Below are 24,663 nucleotides of genomic sequence, written 5' to 3' on the forward strand. Positions count from 1 at the left end.
TCTGTTCTAAACCGCCCCCCTTTTATCTTGAGGCTGTGCCCCCTAGTCCTATTGTCTTTTTTTGAGCGGGAAGAGTCTTTCCACCTCTATCCTATCCATCCCATTCATCATCTTATACGTCTCAATGAGATCTCCTCTCATTCTTCTAAACTCTAACGAGTACAAGCCCAGTTTATTCAGCCTCTCCTCATAGCTCAACCCCCTCAACTCCGGTATCAGCCTAGTAAACCTCCTCTGCACTCCCTCCAAGGCCAAAATATCTTTGCGCAGGTGCGGCGCCCAAAAATGCACACAGTACTCCAGTTGCGGCCTCACCTCACTGAGGGGCAATTTAGCATAACCACTCAACCTAAGTCACACATCTTTGGACTGTGGAAGGAAACTGAAGCACCTGGAAGAAACCCTTGTCGACAGGGGGAGAAAGTGCCTACTCCGCACATACAGTTACCCGAGGCCAGAATTGAATCCAGGTCCCTGGCACTGAGGCAGCAGTGCCAATCACTGTGCTGCCCCTGATTTTCACCTGATGCCACCTTAGATGTGACCCCTCTAAGTCACACCCCAATCTGGCTTGGAACATCCTCCCAGCAATTCTGTGAGAACACCTACACCACATGGACTGCAGCAGTTCAAGAAGGCAGTTCACCACTGTCCTCTCCAGGGCAATTAGAAATGGTCAATAAATGCTGACTTTGCTAGTAACGCTCATCCAACGAATGATTTTAAAAGAAAACTGTTTCTTATTCTTCCTCATACTTGCTTAGGCCCTTAGTGGTTATTTTGTTCAGTTATTCACTGTGATGACACATTCTGATCATTCACCATCAAAACCAGTTCTCCGTTTTGGATTTATTAGTGATTATCCAATGTTTGTGGCCCCTGATTTGGAGTCTCCAACAATTGGAAACATGATTGCACTCCTTTATAATGTTGAAGACCATAATATTGAAGGTTAGCCCTTCCACCTTCTCTCTTCTGGGGAAGAGCACATGTTCTTGTTTCCTGATCTCTACTGCATTGTAGGATAATTGTAAATCATCTTTGCACCTTCTCTCGTGCCCCTGTATTGTTTCTGTAGTAGGAAGGTCAGGACCATGCATAAACAAAAATACTTGTGCTCAATCAGATTTACTGGATTTTCACCAGTGAGCGATGGCTGATCTGTACTTGGAATTGCATGCAATATACTGCAGATGCTGGAATCTGAAACAAAAGCAGAAAAATGCTGGAACATCTCAGCAGGCCTGACAGCGTCTGTGGGGAGAGTGTGGAGCCAACGTTTTGAATCTGGATGACCCTTCGTCAGAGTTCTTGGAGCTTTTGGCTAAAAGTTCATTGTGTTTGTCGTGTTAAATTCTCCCTCAGTGTACACGAACTGGTGCTGGAGTGTGGCGACTGGAGGAGTTTCACAGTAACTTCATTGTAGTGTTGACGTAAGCCTACTTGTGACTAATAATAAACTTTAACTTTTTAACTTTGTGTGTTCCATTAGAGTTGAAGAAATCGCTGTACGCCATCTTTTCCCAGTTTGGCCAGATTCTCGACATCCTTGTCTCCAGGAACCTAAAGATGCGAGGACAAGCCTTTGTGATTTTCAAAGAAGTCAGCAGTGCCACTAATGCCCTGCGGTCAATGCAAGGTTTTCCCTTCTATGACAAACCTATGGTGAGCACTATGTTCTATTGATCTCGATGTTCCATTGATGTGGTTGGGCTGCAATTGTTGAATTTACAGCGCAGAAACGGGCTATTCTGTCCAACAGGTTCATGCAGCATTTATTTTCCATGATATCCACTCCTGCCCTCTCTCAAATAAACCTTACTTCATCTAATTCCCTCAACATATTCAGTTCTTTTCTCCCTCTTGAAGCCATTCAAGTGGGAGGGGCAAATAGGAATGTGGTTTTTGGGGACAGTATAGCAAGGGGGATAGACCCTGTTCTCTGCAGAGAAGAGTCCAGACGGCTCTGGTGCCAGGGGCCTTGACATCTGCTCAGGGCTAAAGGGGAATTAATACAGGAGAGGATCCAGTTGTCATGGTCCATAAGACACAGGAGCAGAATTAGGCCACTCGGCTCATCGTGTCTGCTCAGCCATTCAATCATGGCTGATGTTTCTCATCCCTATCCTCCTGCTTTTTCCCCATAACTCCTGATCCCCTTATTGATCAAGTACCTATCTATCTCTTTCTTAAAGACACTCAATGACCTGGCTTCCACAGCCTTTCTTCCTTTTGGGGAGCTGCCCGTTTGTTTATTTGGTTTGACCTTAAAAGAAGTCCACAGCCTTCTGCAGCAAAGAGTTCCACAGATTCACCACTCTGGCTGAAGAAATTCCCCTTCATCTCTGTTTTAAAGGATCGTTCCTTTAGCCTGAGGTTGTGTCCTCTAGTTCAAGTTTTCCCTACTAGTGGAAACGTCCTCTGCACATCCACTGTATCCAGGCCTTGCAGTATCCTGTAAGTTTCAATAAGATCTCTCACTCTCACTCTTGTTTTCTTCCCCCAACCTCCGTCAATCCTTCTAACCTCCAATGAGCACAGACCCAGAGTCTTCAACCATTCCTTGTGTGACACGCTCTTCATTCCAGGGATCGTTCACTCCTCTTGACCCTTTCCAAGGGCACATCCTTCCTTAGATATGAGGTCCAAAACTGTTCACAGTACTCCAAATGGAGTCTGTCAGAGCCTCAGAAGTACATCCTTGCTCTTGTATTCTAGTGCTTTTGACATGAATGCTAAAAGAGGTTCTGCATTGTTAATGTGAGAGGATAGGTAGCAAGTTAAGCAGAGAGTAATCATTTCTAGATTATTACCAGAGCCACAGGGCAAGTAAGCTTAAAGAGATTAACGTGTGGGTGAAAGACTGGTGTGCAAGATGGCACGCACCTCTACCGGGGAAATTGGCCACTGTACCATTGCGACAGTCCTGCTTGAACTGTAATGGGATGAGTGTTCTTACAAATTGCAAAATTCAGGAAGTAAAAGCTTTTTAATTAAAGGGATTGAGGGATCAAACTTGAGTAAATGCAGCAAATCAAAGGTAGATTCAGTGGCAGCAGATGATATGGAAATGAGGGAAATGGAAATAAAACCTAAGAATGCAGCAATAACCAAGACTAGAAGTTAAAAGTTTATTTACTAATTGTTGCCACAAGTAGGCTTACATTAACGCTGCAGTGAAGTTACTGTGAAAATCCCCTAGATGCCGCACCTGTTTGGGTACAGTGAGGGAGAATTTAGCATGGTCAATGCACCTAACAAGCATATCTTTGGATTGTGGGAGGAAAACGGAGCATCCAGAGGAAACCTGTACAGATATGGGGAGAACGTGCTAACAAGACAAAACTATAGACTCTGTATCTGAACATGTGCAGCATTCAGAATAAAGTAAATTAATAGTGCATTTTGAAGTAAATAAATATAATAACCATTACGGTGTCTTGGCTACAGGATGTCCAGGACTTGGTCCTGTGAATAGGAAGCTAGGTGGAGGGGTGGCAGTCTTGATCGAGGATGACATTGTTGCAATACTTGGCGATCACCTTGGTTCAGGAGATCAGTGTGTAGAGTCGGTTTGGATGTAGGTGAGGAATAGTAGAGGGAAGAAGCCACTAGAGGGAGTGGCCTACAGGCACTCGGAACAGTAACCATAATGTATGACAAAGTTTACAAGAGGAAATATTGGGCACTTGTGATAAAGGAACAGCAGTGATCATGGATGGTTTTAATCTATGTGTGAACTAGAAAACTCAAATTGGCCACCTGGGTGAGGATTTCATAGAATGCTTTTGAGATTGTGCTGCTCTAAGAAACGTCCTGGAATCAGCCAGAGAGCAAGTTACATTAAACTTGGTGTTGTGTGATGTGACATTAATTAATGATCTCAAGAGGAAAGGCGTCATATGTAGCAGTAAGCACAATGTGATTGAACATTGTCCCGTTGAAAGGGAACAGTGGACCTGTCAGTAGTATTTTAAACTGTGGGTGTGAAAGCTGAGTGAGCTGTGGTGAACTGGGACGTGAAACAAGGGGGTACATCAGTAGAATGGCAGATAAAGGAATGTTTCAGAATAAGTATATTTCTACTGTTTAAAGCAAAATTCTAAGAGGCAGGAACCCACCATTTGTGGGTAACTAAAGAAATTAGGGAAATGGTCAAGCTTGTGGCAACTGCAAGATTGAGTGGCATGTCAGATGATTGATCAGAGTGTAAAGAATCTGAAATAGCACAGTGGTTAGCCTCACTACTCCAGGGACCCAGGTTTAATTCAGGCCTCGGGTATTTTGCCTGTGTGGACTTTGCAAGTTCTCCCCATGTCTGCGTGGGTTTCCTCCCACATTCCAAAGATGTGCAGTTTAAGTGGATTGGCTGTGCTAAGTTGCTCCTTAGTGTCCAATGATGAGTAGGTTAGATGGATTAGCCATGGGAAATGTGTAGGGTTGTGGGGATAGGGCTTGGGTAAGTTGCTCTATCAGAGAGTCGATGCAGACCCAGTGGGCCCCTCCTGCACAGCAGGGATTCTGAGGAAGCTGGCTAGAAACATTAAATGGATAGCAAGAGTTTCTACTAATATTTACAAAAGAAAAGTGAATGTTGGTCCTCTAGAGAGTGACAGTGGGAAATTAATAATCGCTATTAAGGGAATGGCGGATGAAATGAATAAATATTTTGCTTCTGTCCTCATTATGGCAGATAAAAAAATATTCCAGGCGCAATTGTAAATCAAGGCATTTGGTGAAATTAGTGTCACTGGGGAAGTGATACTGAGCAAAGTGACGGAGCTATGGTTGACAAGTTTCTGGGTTCTGCCCTCTGGTAAAGCTGCAGAAATCTCCAAGTGAGGCAGGGCATTTTTGTGCGCAACTTGGAAGTTTTTTCTTCAACAGTATTCAAGTCCTGGGCTACTAAGACTTTGTAATTTGTAGAGGATTTGACTCTGAATATTGATATCCATTGAGCCTAGTCATATTTGATCTTAGTTTTCATGTTTTATACACAGATCACCATCTCATGAGGCAATGCTTCGCCAGGAAATAAATAGCCTGTGGTATTTCAGTGTTTTAACACATTTTCCCTTTGTCCACAGCGAATTCAGTATGCAAAGACTGATTCGGATATTATTGCTAAGATGAAGGGCACCTATGTGGAGCGAGACCGCAAGAAGGAGAAGAGGAAGGTGAAGGCTCCCGAACCTTCTGGCAACAAGAAGGCTTCGGCACCCCCAACAGCCAATGCTGTGCCCCCTCCTGTCTCGGTAAGTGTGGCTGTCGCTGATCTAGTCATGCGGTTAACAGTATCTGCATATAAAGGAGCAACTGACTGAAAATGAAATAACCTTTCTTATTCAGGGAAGGGAGAAGGCATGTGTGTTAAGTGAGGTCTCTGATCTTTACATCACTCTTGAGATGGTAACTCATGTAGGTACAACCACAAGGAGATATTGACTAGATCATCTAGCTGCAGTTCAGCATCAGGGATTCTGGCAATGAATTTTGATGAGCTGTCTTCACCTGTTTGGTAAACCTTAAGGTGGAGTCTTGATTACAGTTGCTCTCAGCCAGCTGAATGAAGGCGTATATTAGGGTGGCACACTGGTTAGCAATACTATCTTACAATACCTAGGGACCTGGGTTCAATTGCAGCATCGGGTCACTGTGGAGTTTGCACGTTCTCCCCGTGTCTGTGAGTTTCCTCCGGGTGGTCCAGTTGCTTCCCACAGTCCGGAAGATGTAGATTAGCCATGTTAAATTTCCCCTTAGTGTCAGGGGGACAAGCAGGGGTTATGGGGATAGGGCCTAGGTAGGATTGTTGTCAGTGCAGGTTTGATGGACCAAATGGCCTCCTCTCTGCACTGTAGAGACTCTGTGATTCCTAGTCCATTTGGTATTTAGTTTCCTTACTCGTTCATCTAGACACTTTCCAAATTAATGTTTTTTAAAAATTGGTTTTTAAAGCACATCCCCTGAACTTTGTATAATTCCATTACAAGAACTCGCCCTGCTTTACGGTTAAAATAATCTGTCCTGCTGGAGAATATTCTCCACATACACTGCTGAATTTCTACAGTTTTCTTGTTTCTACAGTCAAGCCAATTGAATTGTCAAAGGCAATTGAGTTGGTAGTTTCACTTTGTCGTGCTGTCACTGTTTTTGCCACCTCTCTCCTCTCATTTATTCCACCCCCATGTAATTAAAGTTTATTTATTATAGTCACAAGTAGGCTTACATTAACACTGCAATGAAGTTACTGTGAAAATCCCCTAGTCACTACGCTCCGGCACCTGTTCGGGTACACTGAGCGAGAATTTAGCGTGGCCAATGCATCTAACCTGCGTGCCTTTTGGATTGTGGGAGGAAACCGGAGGAAACCCATGCAGACACGGCACATTCTGCACAGACAGTGACCCAAGCCAGGAATCAAACCTGGATCCCTGGCGCTGTGAGGCAGCAGTGCTAACCACTCTGCCACTGATTTGTCTTCAGCCCCCTAGACACTCTACTGTTTGACTTCCCCATTCTTGTTGAGGTTGTCTCTTGCATTGTTTCATGCCTTTGATGTTTATACATTAAAGGAGTCTCTTCAGCGGCTATCACTGAGCAGTCTGTTGCAACTCAGATTGGATTTGCTTTGGGGACTAGCTACTGTGTTGTTCTTTGTACTGCATCAGCTTGTGGGGGCAGAAGAGGAGCGGTTTGGGTGCTGCCATGGTAACGGTTTCTGTGGCGCAAACATAAAATGGTTGCTGTTAGTTCTTTGTCATTGTCTAGACTGAACCATTGTTTCTTCACTGGTTTGCTTATTCTAGGGTATGCCCATGATGAGCCAGGCCCCGCGGATGATGCAGATGCCAGGACAGCCTCACTACATGCCACCGCCTGGGATGATGCCCCCACCTGGGATGGCACCTGGCCAGATGCCACCAGGTTCCATCCCTCCTGGCCAGATGATGACTGGGCAGATGCCGCCCCCTGCTCAGACGGTAAGTGTTCATTTGGCAGTGGGGTTGGTGGCACTGCATCTGTAACCCGGGAATTTAATCAACCCTTGTGAGTGCTTATTACTTTACTTACGGGCACTTGGAGAAATGTCCTCCGTATACTGGGTGTCTTTGCCCAGGAGAGTGTGCCCTCTGATAAAGCTGCAGAAATCTCCGAGTGACGCAGTTCATTGGGTCACTATGTGGCTTGGATTGACGCATGGCAGTCCAGCACTCGGTAAGTACGCTGTCTCTAAGCTAAATCACCGCGTAGCATTGGGATGTAGCTTTCAGAGCTGTGTGATTAGTGTCTGAATCAGCCATGGTACCTGGGATGTGTATGCAATTATAAGGGGGGGAGGTTTCACATTGTGTCCATTAGTGTGGACAGTGAGACTCTATTTGTAGGGCTGATATTGAGTAGGAACAGAGCTGTGGTCTGTTTAGGGTGAGGGTGGACAGTGTTGTAATGTTTGGTGGGTGGATATGTATGGGAAGGAGGGGTGAGGGGAAGGAGGGATGTAGTACGAATAGGTGGGTGTAGGGAGGAGGGAGAGAAGGTAAGTAGTGATGGTGAGGAATATTGCAATGGTTTGAGGCTGTAATGAGGAAGGGAGTGGTGCGACTGTAATGGTGTGGGGTTAAAATGGCATAGGGAGTATTGGTGTTGTAATGGGGTAGAGAATATTGAGGCTATAATGGGGTAGGGAGCATTGGTGCTGCAATGAGGAAGGGAGCGTAGTGTTGAGGCTGTAATGGGATGGGGAGTACTGGTGTGATGGTGTGAGGCTGTAATGAGGGAATGGTGTATTGGTGCTGTAATGATGCACGGCTGTAATGGGGTAGGACTTATCGGTGCTGTAATGGGGTAAGGGGTATTGAGTCAGAGGTTTACAGCATGGAAACAGGCCCTTCAGCCCAACTTGTCCATGCCGCACTTTTTTTTTAGGCCCCTAAACTAATCCCAATTGCCTGCATTTGGCCCATATCCCTCTATACCCATTTTAGCCATGTAACTGTCTAAATGCTTTTTAAAAGACAAAATTATACCTGCCTCTACTACTGTCTGTGGCAGCTTGTTCCAGACACACTCCACCCTCTGTGTGAAAAAACTGCCCCTCTGGCACTTTTGTATCTCTCACCTTAAACCTATGCCCTCTAATTTTGGACTCCCCAACCTTGGGAAAAGATATTGACTGATCTGTGCCTCTCATTATTTTATAGACCTTTATAAGATCACCCCTCAGTCTCTTATCCTCCAGAGGAAAAAGTCCCAGTCTATCCAGCCTGTCTTATAACTCAAACGGTCAGGTGCCAGTAGCATCTTAATAAATCTTTTCTGTACTCTCTCTAGTTTAATAATATCCTTTCTATAATAGGGTGACCAGAACTGCACACAGTATTCCAAGTGTGGCCTTACCAATGTCTTGTACAAGTTCAACAAGACGTCCCAACTCCTGTCTTCAATTTCTGACCGATGAAACCAAGCATGCCGAATGCCTTCTTCACCACTGTCCACCTGTGACTCCACTTTCAAGGAGCTACGAACATGTACCCCTAGATCTACGATTGGGGCTGTAATGGAGTAGGATGTATTGGTGTTGTAATGGTGTGGGGCTGCAATGTTTAACTGAGTCGTTCTGATTTCCAGGTGCCTGAGAATCCGCCCAATCACATCTTGTTCTTAACCAATCTGCCTGAGGAGACCAATGAGCTGATGCTGTCCATGCTTTTCAATCAGTGAGTATGGAGGGGGTGGGGAGCTAGAATTTCAGCTGGGGTGGAGTGGGCTTACTGCATAAATATTCTTGAGGTTCCTGCTGGATAACAGGGCTAAATATTCCAGACACCTCAACTCAGCTGCATAGTTTGGGTGGGGGCTATTCCCTGGGGCTCTCATTTCCTGAGTGTTGTTACTTAGGATGCAGACAGGCTGCAGAGTCTTTCCACTCACTGCCTGCCTTGTCAAGAACTGTGATGTGTTTGTGATATGTACTCCCTTCTAACCAGCAACTCCCACTGTAGTCTGTCTGTCTCCTGGGAACAATCTCATGCTGGTCGTAAGGTGGGGGTGAGGGTCAAACAGACTTGACAATGTCAGTGCAGGGTGAAGAACTCAGAAATCCACTCGCCTTATCCACAGAAGCTGCCTGTGGTATCTCATGTAAAGCATGTTTTTAGTTCGTTATGGAACATGGGCACCATTGGCTGGGCCAGCATTTATTACTCATCCCTAAATGCCACTGTACTGGGCAGCATTTAAGTCAACCAGTATTGTAACATGTAGGCCAGACCAGGGAAGGATGGCAGATTTCCTGCCCTAAAGTACGTCAGGAATTAAGTGGCTTTTTCCAACAATGGTTTTATCATTAAGACTTTTTCATTCCACATTAATACAAATCCCACCATCTGCTGTGGTGGATTCAAACCCAGGTCCCTTGAGCGTTACCTGTTCATGGGTTACTACTCCAGTGACAATAGGGTGGTGCAGTAGCAGTGGTTAGCGCTGCTGCTTCACAGCTCCAGGCTCCTGGGTTCAATTCCTGCCTTGGGTCACTGCCTGTGTAGAGTTTGCACGTTCTTCATGTGTCTGCGTGGGTTTTCTCTGGGTGCTCCGGTTTCATCCCATAGTCCAAAGATGTGCGGGTTAGGTTGATTGCCCCTTAGTGTCCTGAGATGTGTAGGTTAGAGGGATTAGTGAGTAAAATATGTAGTGATATGGCAGTAGGACGTGGGTGGGATTGTGGTCGGTGCGGACTCGATGTGCCAAATGGCCTCTTTCTGTACTATGAGGTTTTTATGATTCTATAGCACTATGACACTGCCTCCTCTGTGTGCAACATACAAACAATTGGGACAATTTAGAAAACAGTTGCTTACTGGTTGGTTAGTTTTCTTGATTGCTGTGTGTTTTGCACTTGCTCGCTCTCTCCCTCTGGCCCTCGCGCTATCCTCATGCTGATCTCTCTGCATTTACGCAGGTTCCCTGGATTTAAGGAGGTTCGTCTGGTACCTGGCCGCCATGATATCGCCTTTGTGGAGTTTGACAATGAGGTCCAAGCGGGGGCAGCACGCGACGCACTCCAAGGGTTTAAAATAACGCAGTCAAATGCAATGAAAATCTCCTTTGCGAAGAAATGAGGGGTCGGGAGGATCGAACTGGTTAATTCTGGCTTTGTTTTCAAAAGCTGTTTGTTTCTTTTTCAAAACTGTGCAGTAACTGGTCTGTATTAAGAATTAAAAGTTCTGATGCTTCAGGTAAGTGTTGAGTGAGGAGACTCATTGCTTCGCCCTGCCCGTCAGATGAATATTCACACCCCAGTGAGCCCTTCACAGGAGCTGTGGGGTCATGCAGGTGAGGCGAGCTTCCTGTGGGCTGTTGAGGTTGAGGGTGTTGTACCAGCCCCTTGCCCTATGCCACCCTGGGTCTATCAAATTAACTAATTCACTCCTACTGAGAATTATGTTGAGGAGCAGATACGGCCTTGTCCTGACTGAAGAAAGAGATTGCCACTGAGGGTATTTTTGATTTGGCTGCCTCCATTTGGCTACAATGTTTTGAGTGAGTGAGTGAGTGAATGTATGTCTGACAGGCAGCGGCAAGTGACAGTTTGACTTAATCACACGTAAGAAAGCTGTTCACCCAGAGTCTCTGTGACATTGCACCTGGAGCTTTCAAACTTACTGAACTAACATGAATAAAAAGATTTTTTTTTTAATTGCCTTGTCAAATGTGTTTATTTATCACCTGAGCTCTTGCTTTACAAGCTAATGGCTGCTTAGCTTTCACAAATAGGATGTAAAGTTTACTTATTAGTCACAAGTAAGGCTTATATTAATACTACAATGAAGTTACAGTGAAACTCTCCTAGTCGCCGCAGTCTGGCACCTGTTCGGGTAAATGCATCTAACTAGCATGTCTTTCAGACTGTGTGGGAGGAAACTGGCGTACCCGGAGGAATGATGTGGAGATACCGGTGTTGGACTGGGGTAAACACAGTAAGAAGTCTGACAACACCAGGTTTAAGTCCAACAGATTTATTTGATAGTAAACTCGCAAGCTTTCGGGGTTTGCCCCTTCATCAGGTAAACGGAGAGTTCTCCATTTGCCTAATGAAGGGGCAAACCCCGAAAGTTTGAGAGTTTACTATCAAATGAATCGGTTGGACTTAAACCTGGTGTTGTCAGACTTCTTACTGTGTGTACCCAGAGGAAACCCACACAGACACGGGGAGAATGTACAAACTCCACACAATGACCTAAGCTGGGAATTGAACCTGGGTCCTTAGCCCTGTGAGGCTGCCCACACAAGATGTGCGAGAGATATGCAAACAGGCCATACGGCTCAACCACAGTGGTTAGCAATGCTGCCTCACAGCGCCAGGGGCCTCGGGTTTGCATGTTCTCCCCATGTCTGCATGGGTTTTCTCCAAGTGTTCTGGTTTCTTCCCACAGTCCAAAGATGTGCAGGTTAGGTGGCTTGGCAGTGCTGAATTGCCCCTTAGTATCCAAGGAACTAGCAGGGTAAATACATGGAGGTTACGAGGATAGAGCCTGGGTGGGATTGTTTTAATGCAGTATCAATGGGCCGAATGGTGGCCTCCTGCACTGTAGGGATTCTTTGGAAGTTCTATGGTGTTGGTGTGTCAGGTAAGCCTCCTTCCAGCCCTTTCACTCTAACCCTGTTATTTGCCCTTCCTCCATGTAGAGTTCCACATTCTGACTGCTCGGTTTAAAAAAAAAATTCTGAATTCCCATTTTGCATTTATTGGCTGATGATATGTTTGTCACTCCCTCCCAGGAACTGGAAACATTTTCTGTTAACTCTTTCGGAATGATGTTTCATGGGATATGGACGCTGTTGGTAAACACCAGCACTTGTTGCCCATCCCTAATTGCCCTTGGTTTCTAAGCTATTTCAGGGTGGAGTCAACCACATTGCTTTGCTTTGGGTCTGGAGTCACATATAGGCCAGACCAGGTAAGGATGGCAGATTTCCTTCCCTAAAATACATTGGTGAAACATGGGTTTTTATGTCAAAAACTGACCAAGCCTTTGTATTATGGTTAGTAGTAAATAACCTGGTTTCCCCAGGGCATTACCCTGGGTCTCTGGATTACTTGTCCAGTGACATACCACTATGCCACCATCTCTCGACAATGACAGCTTGGTCAAGTTTTTTTTTAATCATGAGGTATAAAGCTGGCATGATGCAATCCATGGATCTATCAGATGCAAATAAACATTGCTTTTCTTTACTGCGTGCTGTACAGATCCATCAAATCCCAACAGTGCAGAGGGAGGCCATTTGACTTATTGAGTCTGCACTAACTCTGAAAGAACATCTTACCAAGGCCCTGCCCTCCAATCCTGTCCCTGTAACCTGCATTTACCATGGCTAATCCCCCCAACCCTGCACATCTTTGGACACTTAAGGAGCAATTTAACATGGCCAATCCACCAAACTTATGCACCTTTGGAGTGTAGGAAGAAACTGGAACACCCAGAAGAACACCATGCAGACAGAAGAACATGCAAACTCCAGGTATGACATCACCTATAGCTAGTAATGAGGCAGCAAGTGTTAACTTCAGTGCTGCCGATACAGAAGCTAACAGAATGGTGAATGATATTGACTTGTCAGAATATTGGGACTGGTTTATTTGGGTGATTAACCCACTGGGAAAAGCATTGTTGGTTTTGGCTGAAGGGACCTGGAATAATACAATAAATAAGGTAGGAAAGAATGAGTAGCCTGTATGCTTTGAAATGTGGCACCAACCCTTTATCCCTATCTTTCTTGAGCATGATTCCTGCACTCTAATCTTGAGGTTTACAGCATAGAAACACCCTTTGGCCCAACTTGTCTGTGCCATGCAGTTTTTGTTTTAACCACTAAGGTAGTCATAATTGCCCATGTTTGGCCCATATCTCTCTATACCCGTCTTAGCCATGTAACTATCAAAATGTTTGTTAAAAGACAAAATTGTACCTACCTATACTACTGCCTCTGGCAGCATGTTCCAGACGCCCACCATTCTCTGTGTGGAAAAAATTGCCCCTCTGGACACTTTTTGTATCTCTCCTTTCTTAAACTATGCCCTCGAGTTTTAGACTCCCCTACCTTTGGGAAAAGATATTAACTATCTATCTTTTCTATACCCCTCATTATTTTATAGACCTCTATAAGATCACCACTAAGCTTCCTACATACCAGACAGGGGGAAAAAAATCCCAATCTATGCAGTCTATCGTAACTTAAACCATCAAGTCCTGGTAGCATCCTAGTAAATCTTTTCTGCACTCTTTAAAAGTATCCTTTCTATAATAGGGTGACCAGAACTGTGCACAGTATTCCAAGTGTGGCCTTACTAATGTCTTATACAACTTTAACAAGATGTTCCCATTCCTGTTCTGATCAATCTTGTTTTTTTGGGTATAAGTTGCTCATGGTTACTGCTATAGCTTCAGTTCAAACGATGTCCAACATTAGTAGCAAGCTTCCAGATTGTGCGATTAAGTTGAGAAAAGGTAGCAAGAAACATGTATGTTTGTAGCTATATCTGCAATTTGTAAATCAAGCATACTTTTGCTACTTTTCTCAATGCAGTTTTAATAAATTGTGAACCTCAGTGAGGGTATGTGCACGCACCCAGAGCATCTTAGATGTGGAGATGCTGGCATTGGACAGAGGTGGGCACAGTAAGAAGTCTCGCACCAGATTGAAGTCCAACAGGAGTTTATTTGGCATCACAAGCTTTTGGAGTGCTACTCCTTCATCAGGTGAGCATGCAGGAAAAAGGGGGGGTTAGAAAAAGACTCACCTGAGGAAGGAGCAGTGCTCTGAAAGGTTGTGATTGCAAATAAACCTGTTGGATTTTAACCTGGCGTTGTGAGACTTCTTACGTGACAGCTTAGTCACAGCGTTGAGTTGGTTCCGACAGTATTGCTGATTATTTCCAGGTTACTTTGAGCCTCTTCCATCCTTCTCTGCTCTTTAAGTTTGTGACATATGATTCTACAGAGTTAATATTGCCAGTTGTTGCTGATGGATGTGGGATCTCCCGGAAGGTGTGAAAGCACTTTGGCAAAGATTGGTTTCTTAAACAGCCCTTGCATGGCTGGCTGATTTACAGGAAGTGGGAAATCTCCACCTAGCCATAACTTCGACCAACAACTGGGAATTAGCACTTTAAGCGGCTACAGCGCTGTGAGTGCGGAAACAGTGAATGAGTTACACTAAACCAACATGGAGTGGGAATCTAATCCGGTGATAGGCAACCTTGGCTGGTGAGTAAGCCACAAGAACTGCCCTCCTCAATGTTAGAAATCGGACTTAAGATTAACCATGACCTCTTAAGATTCAACACATGGCAAATGTTTTATGAGTTATAGAAAATGCTTCATTTATATATCAATGGAACTCAATCAGCTTCAAATGGTTAAAAACAAAAGAAATATTGACACTTTGGACACAGAGGGAGCGCACGACTCTCACAGTCAATCAGCACGACTCTCACTTCACTTGCCCTCGCCTTACATGTGTATCACTTCAGTCACACCGGCAGGGAAAAAAATCTATCCAGACAGAAATCAACAGAATTATGGCTACTCTGCACGTGGGCAACAATCAACAAAATGCTTGGTAGGGGCTGCACTCAGAACCCAGATGGGCCATACATGCCCACTCCCCCACTGATCTAATCCGTACCTAAGCAGGGAGTGTTTGATGGGGACAGTGTAGAAGAAGTTTTACTTTGTATCTAACCCCGTACTGTACCTGTCCTGGGAGTGTTTGATGGGGGACAGTGTAGAGGGAACTTTACTCTGTATCTAACCCTGTGCTATACCTGTCCTTGGACTGTTTAATTGGGACAGTGTAGAGGGAGCTTTACCCCATATCTAACCCTATCCTGTACCTGTCGTAGGAGTGTTTGATGGTGATAGTGTAGAGGGAACTTTACTCTGTATCTAACACTGGGCTGTACCTGTCCTGGGAGTGCATACATGACACTGACATGGTTTGTACTATTCCCATGCACACATCTGACAAGGGGACAGCCGTGTGTAAGGGGAATTAGCAGTGAGTGAGGTAAAAGAAGGTGAAGGCTTTTAAACCAAGGCACCATTCCAAGTAAAAGCTCAATCCAACTCAAACATTGATGGAGAAAAATATGTTTATCCCAGGTAAGCTAGCTTTAACAGTACTGTGCTTAGAGTTAGTCTGCTTTGAGCCAGTTCCTGTTGGGAAGGACATTCCACACGGGTTATTTTTGGCTTGCAAAACTCAAATTCATTAAACAGGGGGTCCCTGCTGGGAGTGCGTCACATGCTCGGTATTTTAACGAAAGCTGCCTTCACTCATTTATCCTGGACTTCCCAGGGTTGGAACGTTGGCGCTGAGTGCAACAAGAAGCAGCCCGGAGATGTCTCTGACAGTCTGGACCTGTTGTCTGATCGTCTTCTGCTCCACTGGCGTTTTATCCAGCAGGGGCCAGGCGAGGCATAAACTGGCCGAAAGGAAGATCTGTGCAGACGAGGAATGCAGCCGTGAGTAAAGAGAGAAAAAAAAAACCCTCCCCAAACAAAAACACAGCCGAGGAGGGACACTGCAGGAATCGCTTGAAGTGCCACCTCTGAGGTGCAGTTGGTTGTGCAATATGTCTAGGTTTAACTAGAATTTGAAACAAGCATTTATTTAGTTCCCTGTCGAAAGTTACTTTGTCTCCACCACTTCTGGGCAGTGAGTTTCAGATTTGCCAGGTTAAACAGTCTCCTTTTGTCATAGAATCCCGACAGTGCAGAAGGAGGCCATTCAGCCCATTGAGTCTGTACCAACTACAATCCCAACCAGCCCCTATCTCAGTAGCCCCACGATTTTACCCTGCTAATCCCCCTGACGCTAAGGGGCAATGTGGCATGGCCGATCCACCTAACCTGCACGTAGAATCCCTACAGCGCTGAAGGAGGCCATTCGGCCCATTGAGTCTGCACCAACCACAATCCCACCCAGGCCCTAGCCCCATAACCCAGTGTATTTACCCTATTTAGGCCCCCTTAACAAAGAACAAAAACAGCCCGGGAAACAGGCCCTTCGGCCCAACAAGCCCACACCACCATTTTAACATTACCAGTCCCCCCCCTCCACCCATGACCCTTATCTATGCTTATGGCATTCCACATTGAGGGAAACTAATTTAGGGACAATTTATTACCTCCAATCAGCCTAATAGCACATCTTTGGGGTGTGGGAGGAAACCGGAGCACCCGGAGAAAACCCACGCAAGCACGGGGAGAATGCGCAAACTCCCACAGACACCGGCCCAAATCCATGTGTCTGCACAGCAATCAGCGATAGTCACTGAGCTGTCGTGTTGCGCAGCATCTGGTCCAGTTTAAGCGCGTTTTAAGGAGCAATTTAGCCAATCCACCTAACCTGCGCGTCTTTGGACTGTGGGAGGAAACTGGAGCACTCGGAGGAAACCCACACAGACATGGGGAGAATGTGCAAACTCCGCACAGACGGTGAGCCAAGCCAGGAATCAAACCTGAGTGCCTGGCACTCTGAGGCAGCTGTGCTAACCGCTGTGCCACCGTGCCACCCCAGATTCCCTCCATTCATCGATCCCCTCCTTCAATGGAGACAATTTTCTCCTTATTTAAACTAAATAAAGCCCCTCATAATTTGTAAATGTGACTTGAGGGAAAAAAACATTTTTATGCAATGAATGGTTGGGGGTCTGGAATGAGCTGCCTGGAATTATGGCGACGGTAGGTTCAATCGAGGCACTCAAAAGGATACCCGTTAATTACTTGAACAGAACAGAAATAATGTGCAGGGATACAGGAGGAAAGGCAAAGGAATGGCACTAAGTTAGATGCTCGGTGGGCGAGCTGGTGCAGACATGATGGGCTGAATGGCCTCCTTTGGCACTGTAACAATTCGGTGATTCTGTAAATAAGATGAGGCTTTCCACTGGTGACAGGAATGGGCAGAAACAGGAACTGATTTCACTTTGACCACCCTCACAAAACTGTTACAGTGCAGAAGGAGCCCATTCGGCCCATCATGTCTGTGCCCGCTCTTCATGGAATCATAGAACCCCTACAGGAGGAGGCCATTCGGCCCATCATGTCTGTGCCCGCTCTTCATGGAATCATAGAACCCCTACAGGAGGAGGCCATTCGGCCCATCAAACCTGCACTGACATCAATCCACTACCAAATAAACCTGTTGGACTTTAGCCTGGTGTTGTGAGACTTCTTACTGTATCAATCCATAAGACAAAGAAGCAAAATTAGGCCACTTGGCTTATCAAGTCTGCTTTGTCATTCAATTATGGCTGATATTTTTCTCATCCCTATTTTCCTGCCTTTTCCCCATGACCCCGATCCCCTTATTAATCAAGAACCTATCTATTTCCTCCCACAGTCCAAAGATGTGTGGGTTAGGTGGATTGGCCATGCTAAATTGCTCCTTAGTTTCAGGGGACTAGCTAAGGTAAAGTGCATGGGGTTATGGGGATCTTAAAGACATTCGATGACCTGGCCTCCACAGCCTTCTGTGGCAAAGAGTTCCACAGATTCCCCACTCTCTGGCTGAAGAAATTCCTCCTCATCTCTGTTTTAAAGATCGTCCCTTTAGCCTGAGGTTGTGCCCTCAGGTTCTAGATTTTCCTACTAGTGGAAACATTCTCTCCACGTCCACTCTATCCAGGCCTCACAATGTCTTGTAAGTTTCAATAAGATCCACCCCCCCCCGCCATCCTTCTAAACTCCAACAAGTACAGACCCAGAGTCCTCTACCGTTGCTCATACGTCAAGTTCTTTATTCCAGGGATCATTCTTGTGAACCTCCTCTGGACCCTTTCCAAGTCCAGCACATCCTTCCTTAGATATGGAGTCCAAAACTGCTCACAATATTCCAAATGGGGTCTGACCTGAGCCTTATACAGCCTCAGGAGTACATCCCTGCTCTTGTACTCTATGATGTGGCGGTGCCGGCATTGGACTGGGGTAAGCACAGTAAGAAGGCTCAGAACCCCAAGTTGGGCCAAAGGACCTGATTCCATGCTGCAGACCTCTATGACTCTATAACACCAGGTAAAAGTCCAACAGGTTTATTTGGTGGCACAAGCTTTCGGTGTGCTGCCCCTTCATCAGATGAGTGGGAGTTCTGTTCACAAACAGGGCATGTAAAGACACAAACTCAATTTACAATACAACAGTTGGAATGCGAGTCTTTACAGGTAATCAAGTCTTTAAAGGTGCAGACAATGTGAGTGGAGAGGGGGTTGAGCACAAGTTAAAGAGATGTGTATTGTCTCCAGACAGGACAGTTAGTGAGGTTTTGCAAGCCCAGGCAAGTCGTTACAGATAGTGTGATATGAACCCAAGATCCTGGTTGAGGCCATCCTCGTGTATGCGGAACTTGGCTATCAGTCTCTGCTCAACGTTGATGTATGTCGTGAAGGCCACCTTGGAGAACGTTTACCCAAAGATCAGAGGCTGAATGCCCGTGACCGCTGAAGTGTTCGCCAACAGGAAGGGAACAGTCTTGCCTGGCGATTGTCGAGCAGTGTTCATTCATCTGTTGTCATAGCGTCTGCGTAGTCTCCCCAGTGTACCATGTCTCAGAACATCCTTTCCTGCAGCGTATCAGGTAGACAATGTTGGCCAAGTTGCAAGTGTATGTCCCGTGTACCTGGTGGATGGTGTTCTCATGTGAGATGATGGCACCGTGTCGATGATCCAGCACGTCTTACAGATGTTGTGGCAGGGTTGTGTGGTGTCTTGGTCACTATTCTCCTGAAGGCTGGGTAGTTTGCTGTGGACTGTTTGAGGTTGTGCAGTTGTTTGGAAGCAAGAAGTGGGGGTGTGGGGATGGCCTTGACGAGATGTTCATCTTCATCGATGACATGTTGAAGGCTCCGGAGAAGATGTCGTAGCTTCTCCACTCGGGGGAAGTACTGGACGACGAAGGGCACTCTTGTCCGCCAAGTCCTGTGTTTGTCTTCTGAGGAGGTCGGTGCGGTTTTTCGCTGTGGCACCTCGGAACTGTGGATCGATGAGTCGAGCGCCATATCCTGCATTCCGACCATTATTTTGTAAATTGAGTTTGTGTCTGTATATGCCCTGCTTGTGAACAGAACTCCCACTCACCTGATGAAGGGGCAGTGCGCCGAAAGCTTGTGCTACCAAATAAACCTGTTGGATTTTAACCTGGTGTTGTGAGATTTCTTCTTGTATTCTCTTGACATGAAGCTAACATTGCATTTGCCTCCCTAACTGCTGACTGAATCCCAGTCAGGTTCTATCTCTGCAAACCCACTTATTTACCCTGCTAGTCTCCAGGCAGTTTAGCATAGCCAATTAGCCTAAGCCGCACATCTTTGGATATATGATTTACCCCGTACTAATGCACATAGTTTCTCTTCAAATACAGTATTGAAGGTCTTATGAGGAAAGACTGAGGGACTTGAGGTTATTTTTGTTGGAGAGAAGAAGGTTACGAGGTGACCTGATTGAGGCATACAAGATGATCAGAGGGTTAGATAGGGTGGACGGTGAGAGCCTTTTCCCTCGGATGGTGATGGCTATCACGGGGGGACATAGCTGTAAATTGAGGGGTGGTAATTATAGGACGGATGCCAGAGGTAGGTTCTTGACTCAGAGGGTGGACTCGCCAACTGTAAGGTCAGTGGATAGGCATATGGATAACATTGGAATAGTTTAGCTTAGAGGGTCATTAGATTGGTTCCACTGGTCAGCGCAACATCGAGGGCCGAAGGGCCTGTACTGCGCTGTAATGTTCTATAATCATCTAATGTTATTTTGAATGCATCCGTTGAATCCTTTTGGGGATTTTTTTTTCCCCCCTGTCGTGTTCCTGGATGAAGTGAGGCAACTTTCGCTCAGGGGCTTTGCTGGAAATGTCACTTATCACTGGCTCTTTGTTTAGATGCCCGCCCTTGCCATTCCTGATGTGTGTGCCCAGTCGGGGAACGTTGGCAGGTCTATACTCTTGTTAAAGATATGCCACCTTATCCTCTACCCACTCCTGCATTCAAACACTGGGATTTGGAGAGGGACCAAGAGCAGGGATGTTGGCAGGCTCCATTCCCTCCCAAAAAAAGCACCGATCAACAATGCCTCAATTATTCAGAGTTAAAGGTGCCCAGTGTAGACACAGTACGCTCTGTTAAAAATATTGCTTTCCCTGCAGATCCAATTTCTATGGCTCGGGCTCTGGCTGATTACATAGCTCCTGACTGCAGGTTCATCAACATCCGCCAAGGACAGATCGTTTATATTTACGGAAAGCTCAAAGGAAGGGGACGCAACTACTGGCAAGGGACTGTGAGTCTGAGACACCGCTCCCCACAATGTTTGCTTTGGGTGTTCTGTGCTGAGATTGAGTGCTGCCCCCTCACCGGCTTTTGGCTCTGGGACTGACCACTGCGCTCTGGATTCCCGTCCTCAGTGTTTGGACTGTTTGTCTGTCTGGTTTTAGTGAATCCGACCCGTGTCCTTTGTGAGTCTGACCTGTGTCCATAAGAATTTGACCCATGTCCGTGAGTCCGACTGTGTCCAAGTGTGTCTGACCCGTGTCCATGTGAGTCGGACCTATGTCCACGTGAATCCGAATTAAGTCCTGTGTGAGATTGAGACTGACCACTCTAACCAGCGTCTAGGTCACACTGACCAGTTCCTATTTCACTCTGACCAGTGTCCGTGTGGGTCTGACCAGTGCCTGTGTGAGTCTGACCAGTGTCCGTGGGATTACTATTTAAAGGGCGAAAAGCTGCAGCATGCTACGGTGCAGAGGGACCTGGGGGTCCTTGTGCATGAGTCGCAAAAACCCAGTCTGCAGGTGCAGCAGGTGATCAAAAAGGCGAATGGGATGCTGGCCTTTATCGCGAGGGGGATAGAATATAAAAGCAGGGAGGTCTTGCTGCAACTGTACAGGTGAGGCCACAGCTGGAGTACTGTGTGCAGTTTTGGTCGCTGCACTTACGCAAGGATATATTGGCCTTGGAGGGAGTGCAGAGGAGGTTCACTAGGCTGATACCGGAGATGAGGGGGTTGGACTATGAAGAGAGACTAAATAGACTGGGTCTGTACTCGCTGGAGTTTAGAAGGATGAGGGGGGATCTTATAGAGATGTATAAGATAATGAAGGGGATGGATAGGGTAGAGGTAGAGAGATTCTTCCCGCTTAGAAAGGACAGCAGGACTAGAGGGCACAGCCTCAAGATGCGGGGGGGGGCAGTTTAGATCAGAGTTGAGGAGGAACTTCTTCACTCAAAGGGTGGTGAATCGCTGGAATTCTCTGCCCGTTGAAGTGGTGGAGGCTAACTCGCTAAATATATTTAAGTCACGGGTAGATAGGTTTCTGACAGACAAGGGAATTAAGGGTTATGGGGAGAGAGCGGGAAAGTGGAACTGATCCACTTCAGATCAGCCACGATCTTATTGAATGGCGGGGCAGGCTCGAAGGGCTAGATGGCCTACTCCTGCTCCTATTTCTTGTGTTCTTAGTCTGACCAGTGCCTGTGTTTAGGTTCAAGGTGACTATTTTGGAGAACAGTCGACAACACTTGGATTTTTCCCAAAGTCGATTCTGGAGGAGATCCAACATCTGGGGACCGAGCTTGTGGAAATGCCAACTGTGGTAAGGACATTTGTCTTTGTTACACATATTTCTTTTATTATGATTGCTTATTCATGTCTGCTGCCATGGTTGGTGCGAGATGGCACACTGGGGCAATACATCTCACTGTAGAAGAGTCAAAGCCTTGTACAATGCAATTTATATGTAGAAATCAGCTTCCTGTCTGGATTTACAGAATCCCTACAATGCAGAAGGAGGCCATTTGGTCCATCGAGCCTGCGCTGACCACAATTCCACCCAGGCCCTAACCACATACCCTGCTAATCCCTCAGATATTCGGGTCAATTTGGCATGGTCAATACACATCTTTGGAGTGTAGGAGGAAACCGGAGCACCCGGAGGAAACCCACACAGACACGGGGAGAACATGCATAGACAGTGACCCAAGCTGGGAACCAAACCCAGGTCCCTGGCACTGTGCGGCAGAAGTTCTAATCATTATGCCACCCCAAATTAATATTTCTGTCCTAAGGGCCTTTCTTGCGTTGCATGGTCTGTTCTTCCTCCACTAATGCCACACCCATTGTGGGACGGGGCTGTAGGGATGTGGAAGGCACCCAGACCTGCCCTAAATCCAAGTTGGTCTCTGTTAGGGCACGAGTAAGTGGCAAACAAGTGGGCCTCAGTCTTTAGACCAGGAGAAAGTGGAGGCAGGAAAGGGATCAGCCAGGGGTGCTCCTGATCACAGTCCAGTGAAGCCCCAGCTACTAAAGCTTATTTATTAGTGTCACAGTGGGTTTACATTAACACTGCAATGAAGTTACTGTGAAAATCCCCTAAGTCACCACACTCTGGCGCCTGTTTGGGTACACTGAGGGAGAATTTAGCACGGCCAGTGTACCTAACCAGCGCGTCTTTCAGACTGTGAAAGAAAGAAGAGCACCCGGAGGAAACCCGTGCAGACATGGGGAGAATGTGCAAACTCCACACAGACAGTGACCCAAGCTGGGAATCGAACCCAGGTCCCTGTCACTGTGAGGCAGCAGTGCCAACCACTGTGCCACCGAGTATTGGATTTTATTTTTATTCATTCATTGGACATGGGTGTTGCTGGCTGGGTTAACATTTATTGCCCATCCTTAGTTGCTCATGAATTGAGTGGCTTGCTAGGCCATTCCAGAGGCTTAGTTGAGAGTCAACCACATTGCTGTGGCTCTGGAGGTGCACATAGGCCAGACCAGGTAAAGACGGCAGATTTCCTTCTCTAAAGGACATTGGTGAACCAGTTGGGTTTTTCCGACATTTGACAATGATCATCAGTAGATTCTTAATTCCAGATTTTTTGTTAAGTGAATTCAAATACCACCATCTGCTGTGGCAGGATTCGAACCCGGGTCCCCAGAATATTAGCTGGATCTCTGGGTTAATAGTCTAGTGATAATACCACAAGGCCATTGTCCATTATGATGGTGCTTACATTTCAATATTAATGCCACACCAGATCTGGGCTCGTACATTAATGATTACTTGGGTGAGAGGAGAGCCTCACAGCACCAGGGACCCAGGTTCGATTCCTCGCTTAGGTCACTGTCTGTGTGGAGTCTGCACGTACTCCCCGTGTTTGCATGGGTTTCCTCTGGGTGCTCTGCTTTCCTTCCACGGTCCAAAAGACGTGTTGGTTAGGTACATTGGCCGTGCTAAATTCTCCCTCAGTGTTACCCGAACAGGCGCCGGATTGTGGCGACTAGGGGATTTTGAGTAATTTCATTGCAGTGTTAATGTAAATCCACTAGTAAGTAAACTTCAGTAGCTGGGGCTTCACTGGGCTGTGATCAGAAGCACCCCTGGCTGATCTGATCTCTCTCCTGTCTCCACTTTCTCCTGGTCTAAAGATGAAGCCTGTGTGAACAGAGGGTGACGGATGAGTGTGTGGGAGTCACTGTCCTCAAAGGGGGGTTTTTAAGTTGATTACAGACTGTTTGACAATGAATATCTGTGTTTTTGTAGGACTGGGATTTCTTCTGTTAGGAAATCAGAAGAGGAAGAGAGAGAGGAATCGTGTTCCCGACAAGAGAAAAACTATGGAGTAATTGCGTTATGAATCGAATACTCTGTAAGCTGCATTGCCAATAACTGATAACAACTGCTCAAATAAATAGGATTAGAATCGCTAGGCTGCTCACGTCTGCATTTAATATTTCTCTGTTTACATTCTTAATAACTGTTCGAAAGGAGGTATTTATAGAACACCTTACTCAGTGTCTCAAAGCACTTCAAGGCGCAGGGAATGCAGTAACTGTTGTGTTCCATAATCCCAATGGGAATTCCTGGAGGTTATTACTCCAGTACAAATTCTGTGGGAGGGCCACTGCTCCATAACCCCAGTGGAAATTCTCTGGGAGAGTCATAGCTCCGTAATCGCAATGGGAATTCTCTGGGAGAGCTATAGCTCCATAATCGCAGTGGAAATCCCTGAAATATGTTGCTCCAGTGGTAATTCCATGGTTATCGCTTCATAATCCCAGTGGGAATCACCTGGAGGGCATTGCCCCATGATCCAAGCCAGTGTATTCCATGCTGTTGTGTCCTTGATTGATATTGGAAGTTGAGTGAGCCTCGTAAGCAACAGCCAACCTCCTCCCACTGATTATACATAAATGACTTGGATGAAAATGCAGATGGGTGGGTTGGTGAGTTTGCAGACGAGACTAAGGTAGGTGGAGTTGTGGATAGTGTAGAAGGTTGTCAAAGGATATGGTGGGGTATGGATTTGAGTGGAGAACGTGGCAGATGGAGTTTAATCCAGACAAATGTCATCAAGGCTGCACCTTGGAAGATCAAATGTTAAAGCTAAGTATACAGTTAATGGCAGGATCCTGAACAGCATTCATATACAAAGAGATCTTGGGGTTCAGGTCCAGAGCTCTGTGAAAGTGATCACACAGGTAGAGCAGGTGGTAAAGAAGGCATATGGCATGCTTGCCTTTATTGGTCAGGACATTGAGTACAAGAATCAGAATATCAAGTTGCAGCTTTAGAAAACTTTGATTAGGCTGCACTTGCGTTCAATTC

The 24,663-nt window shown here is 46.1% G+C and overlaps 2 protein-coding genes across 3 annotated transcripts in view; both read left to right on the forward strand.

Moving 5' to 3' along the window:
- The window catches only part of snrpa (small nuclear ribonucleoprotein polypeptide A), a 12,450-nt gene extending 1,754 nt beyond the window's left edge, over positions 1–10,696 (forward strand). Inside the window, exons 3-7 of the mRNA XM_080218220.1 lie at positions 1,493–1,665; positions 5,088–5,255; positions 6,807–6,980; positions 8,629–8,717; positions 9,959–10,696. Of these exons, the coding sequence (XP_080074346.1) occupies positions 1,493–1,665; positions 5,088–5,255; positions 6,807–6,980; positions 8,629–8,717; positions 9,959–10,118 (764 nt within the window). The 3' untranslated portion in view covers positions 10,119–10,696. The remainder of the gene's footprint in view (positions 1–1,492; positions 1,666–5,087; positions 5,256–6,806; positions 6,981–8,628; positions 8,718–9,958) is intronic.
- Positions 10,697–12,075: 1,379 nt separating this feature from the next.
- Positions 12,076–23,746, forward strand: LOC145362208 (melanoma-derived growth regulatory protein-like). 2 transcript variants are annotated; one of them, XM_080218270.1, is made up of 5 exons: positions 12,076–12,522; positions 15,361–15,527; positions 20,203–20,336; positions 21,541–21,651; positions 23,599–23,746. In XM_080218270.1, exons 1-5 carry the CDS (start codon positions 12,446–12,448, stop codon positions 23,617–23,619), a joined length of 510 nt encoding a protein of 169 aa, XP_080074396.1. In that variant the 5' UTR covers positions 12,076–12,445; the 3' UTR covers positions 23,620–23,746. The 2 variants fall into 2 exon arrangements, with proteins under 2 accessions (XP_080074396.1, XP_080074397.1); XM_080218271.1 differs by lacking the exon at positions 12,076–12,522 and adding an exon at positions 13,873–14,267.
- The last annotated feature ends 917 nt before the right edge of the window (positions 23,747–24,663 follow it).

This window comes from Carcharhinus amblyrhynchos, unplaced genomic scaffold, assembly GCF_965287045.1.
Source record: "Carcharhinus amblyrhynchos unplaced genomic scaffold, sCarAmb.v2.hapA scaffold_37, whole genome shotgun sequence".
Taxonomy (NCBI): domain Eukaryota; kingdom Metazoa; phylum Chordata; class Chondrichthyes; order Carcharhiniformes; family Carcharhinidae; genus Carcharhinus; species Carcharhinus amblyrhynchos.

Coding starts and splice junctions, on each gene's coding strand:
- LOC145362208 (XM_080218270.1), top strand. CDS start 12,446: ATGCACCTTTGGAGTGTAGGAAGAAACTGGAACACCCAGAAGAACACC. Junction 12,523..15,360: donor GAAGAACATGCAAACTCCAG/GTATGACATCAC, acceptor TGGACTTCCCAG/GGTTGGAACGTTGGCGCTGA. Junction 15,528..20,202: donor TGCAGACGAGGAATGCAGCC/GTGAGTAAAGAG, acceptor CTTTCCCTGCAG/ATCCAATTTCTATGGCTCGG.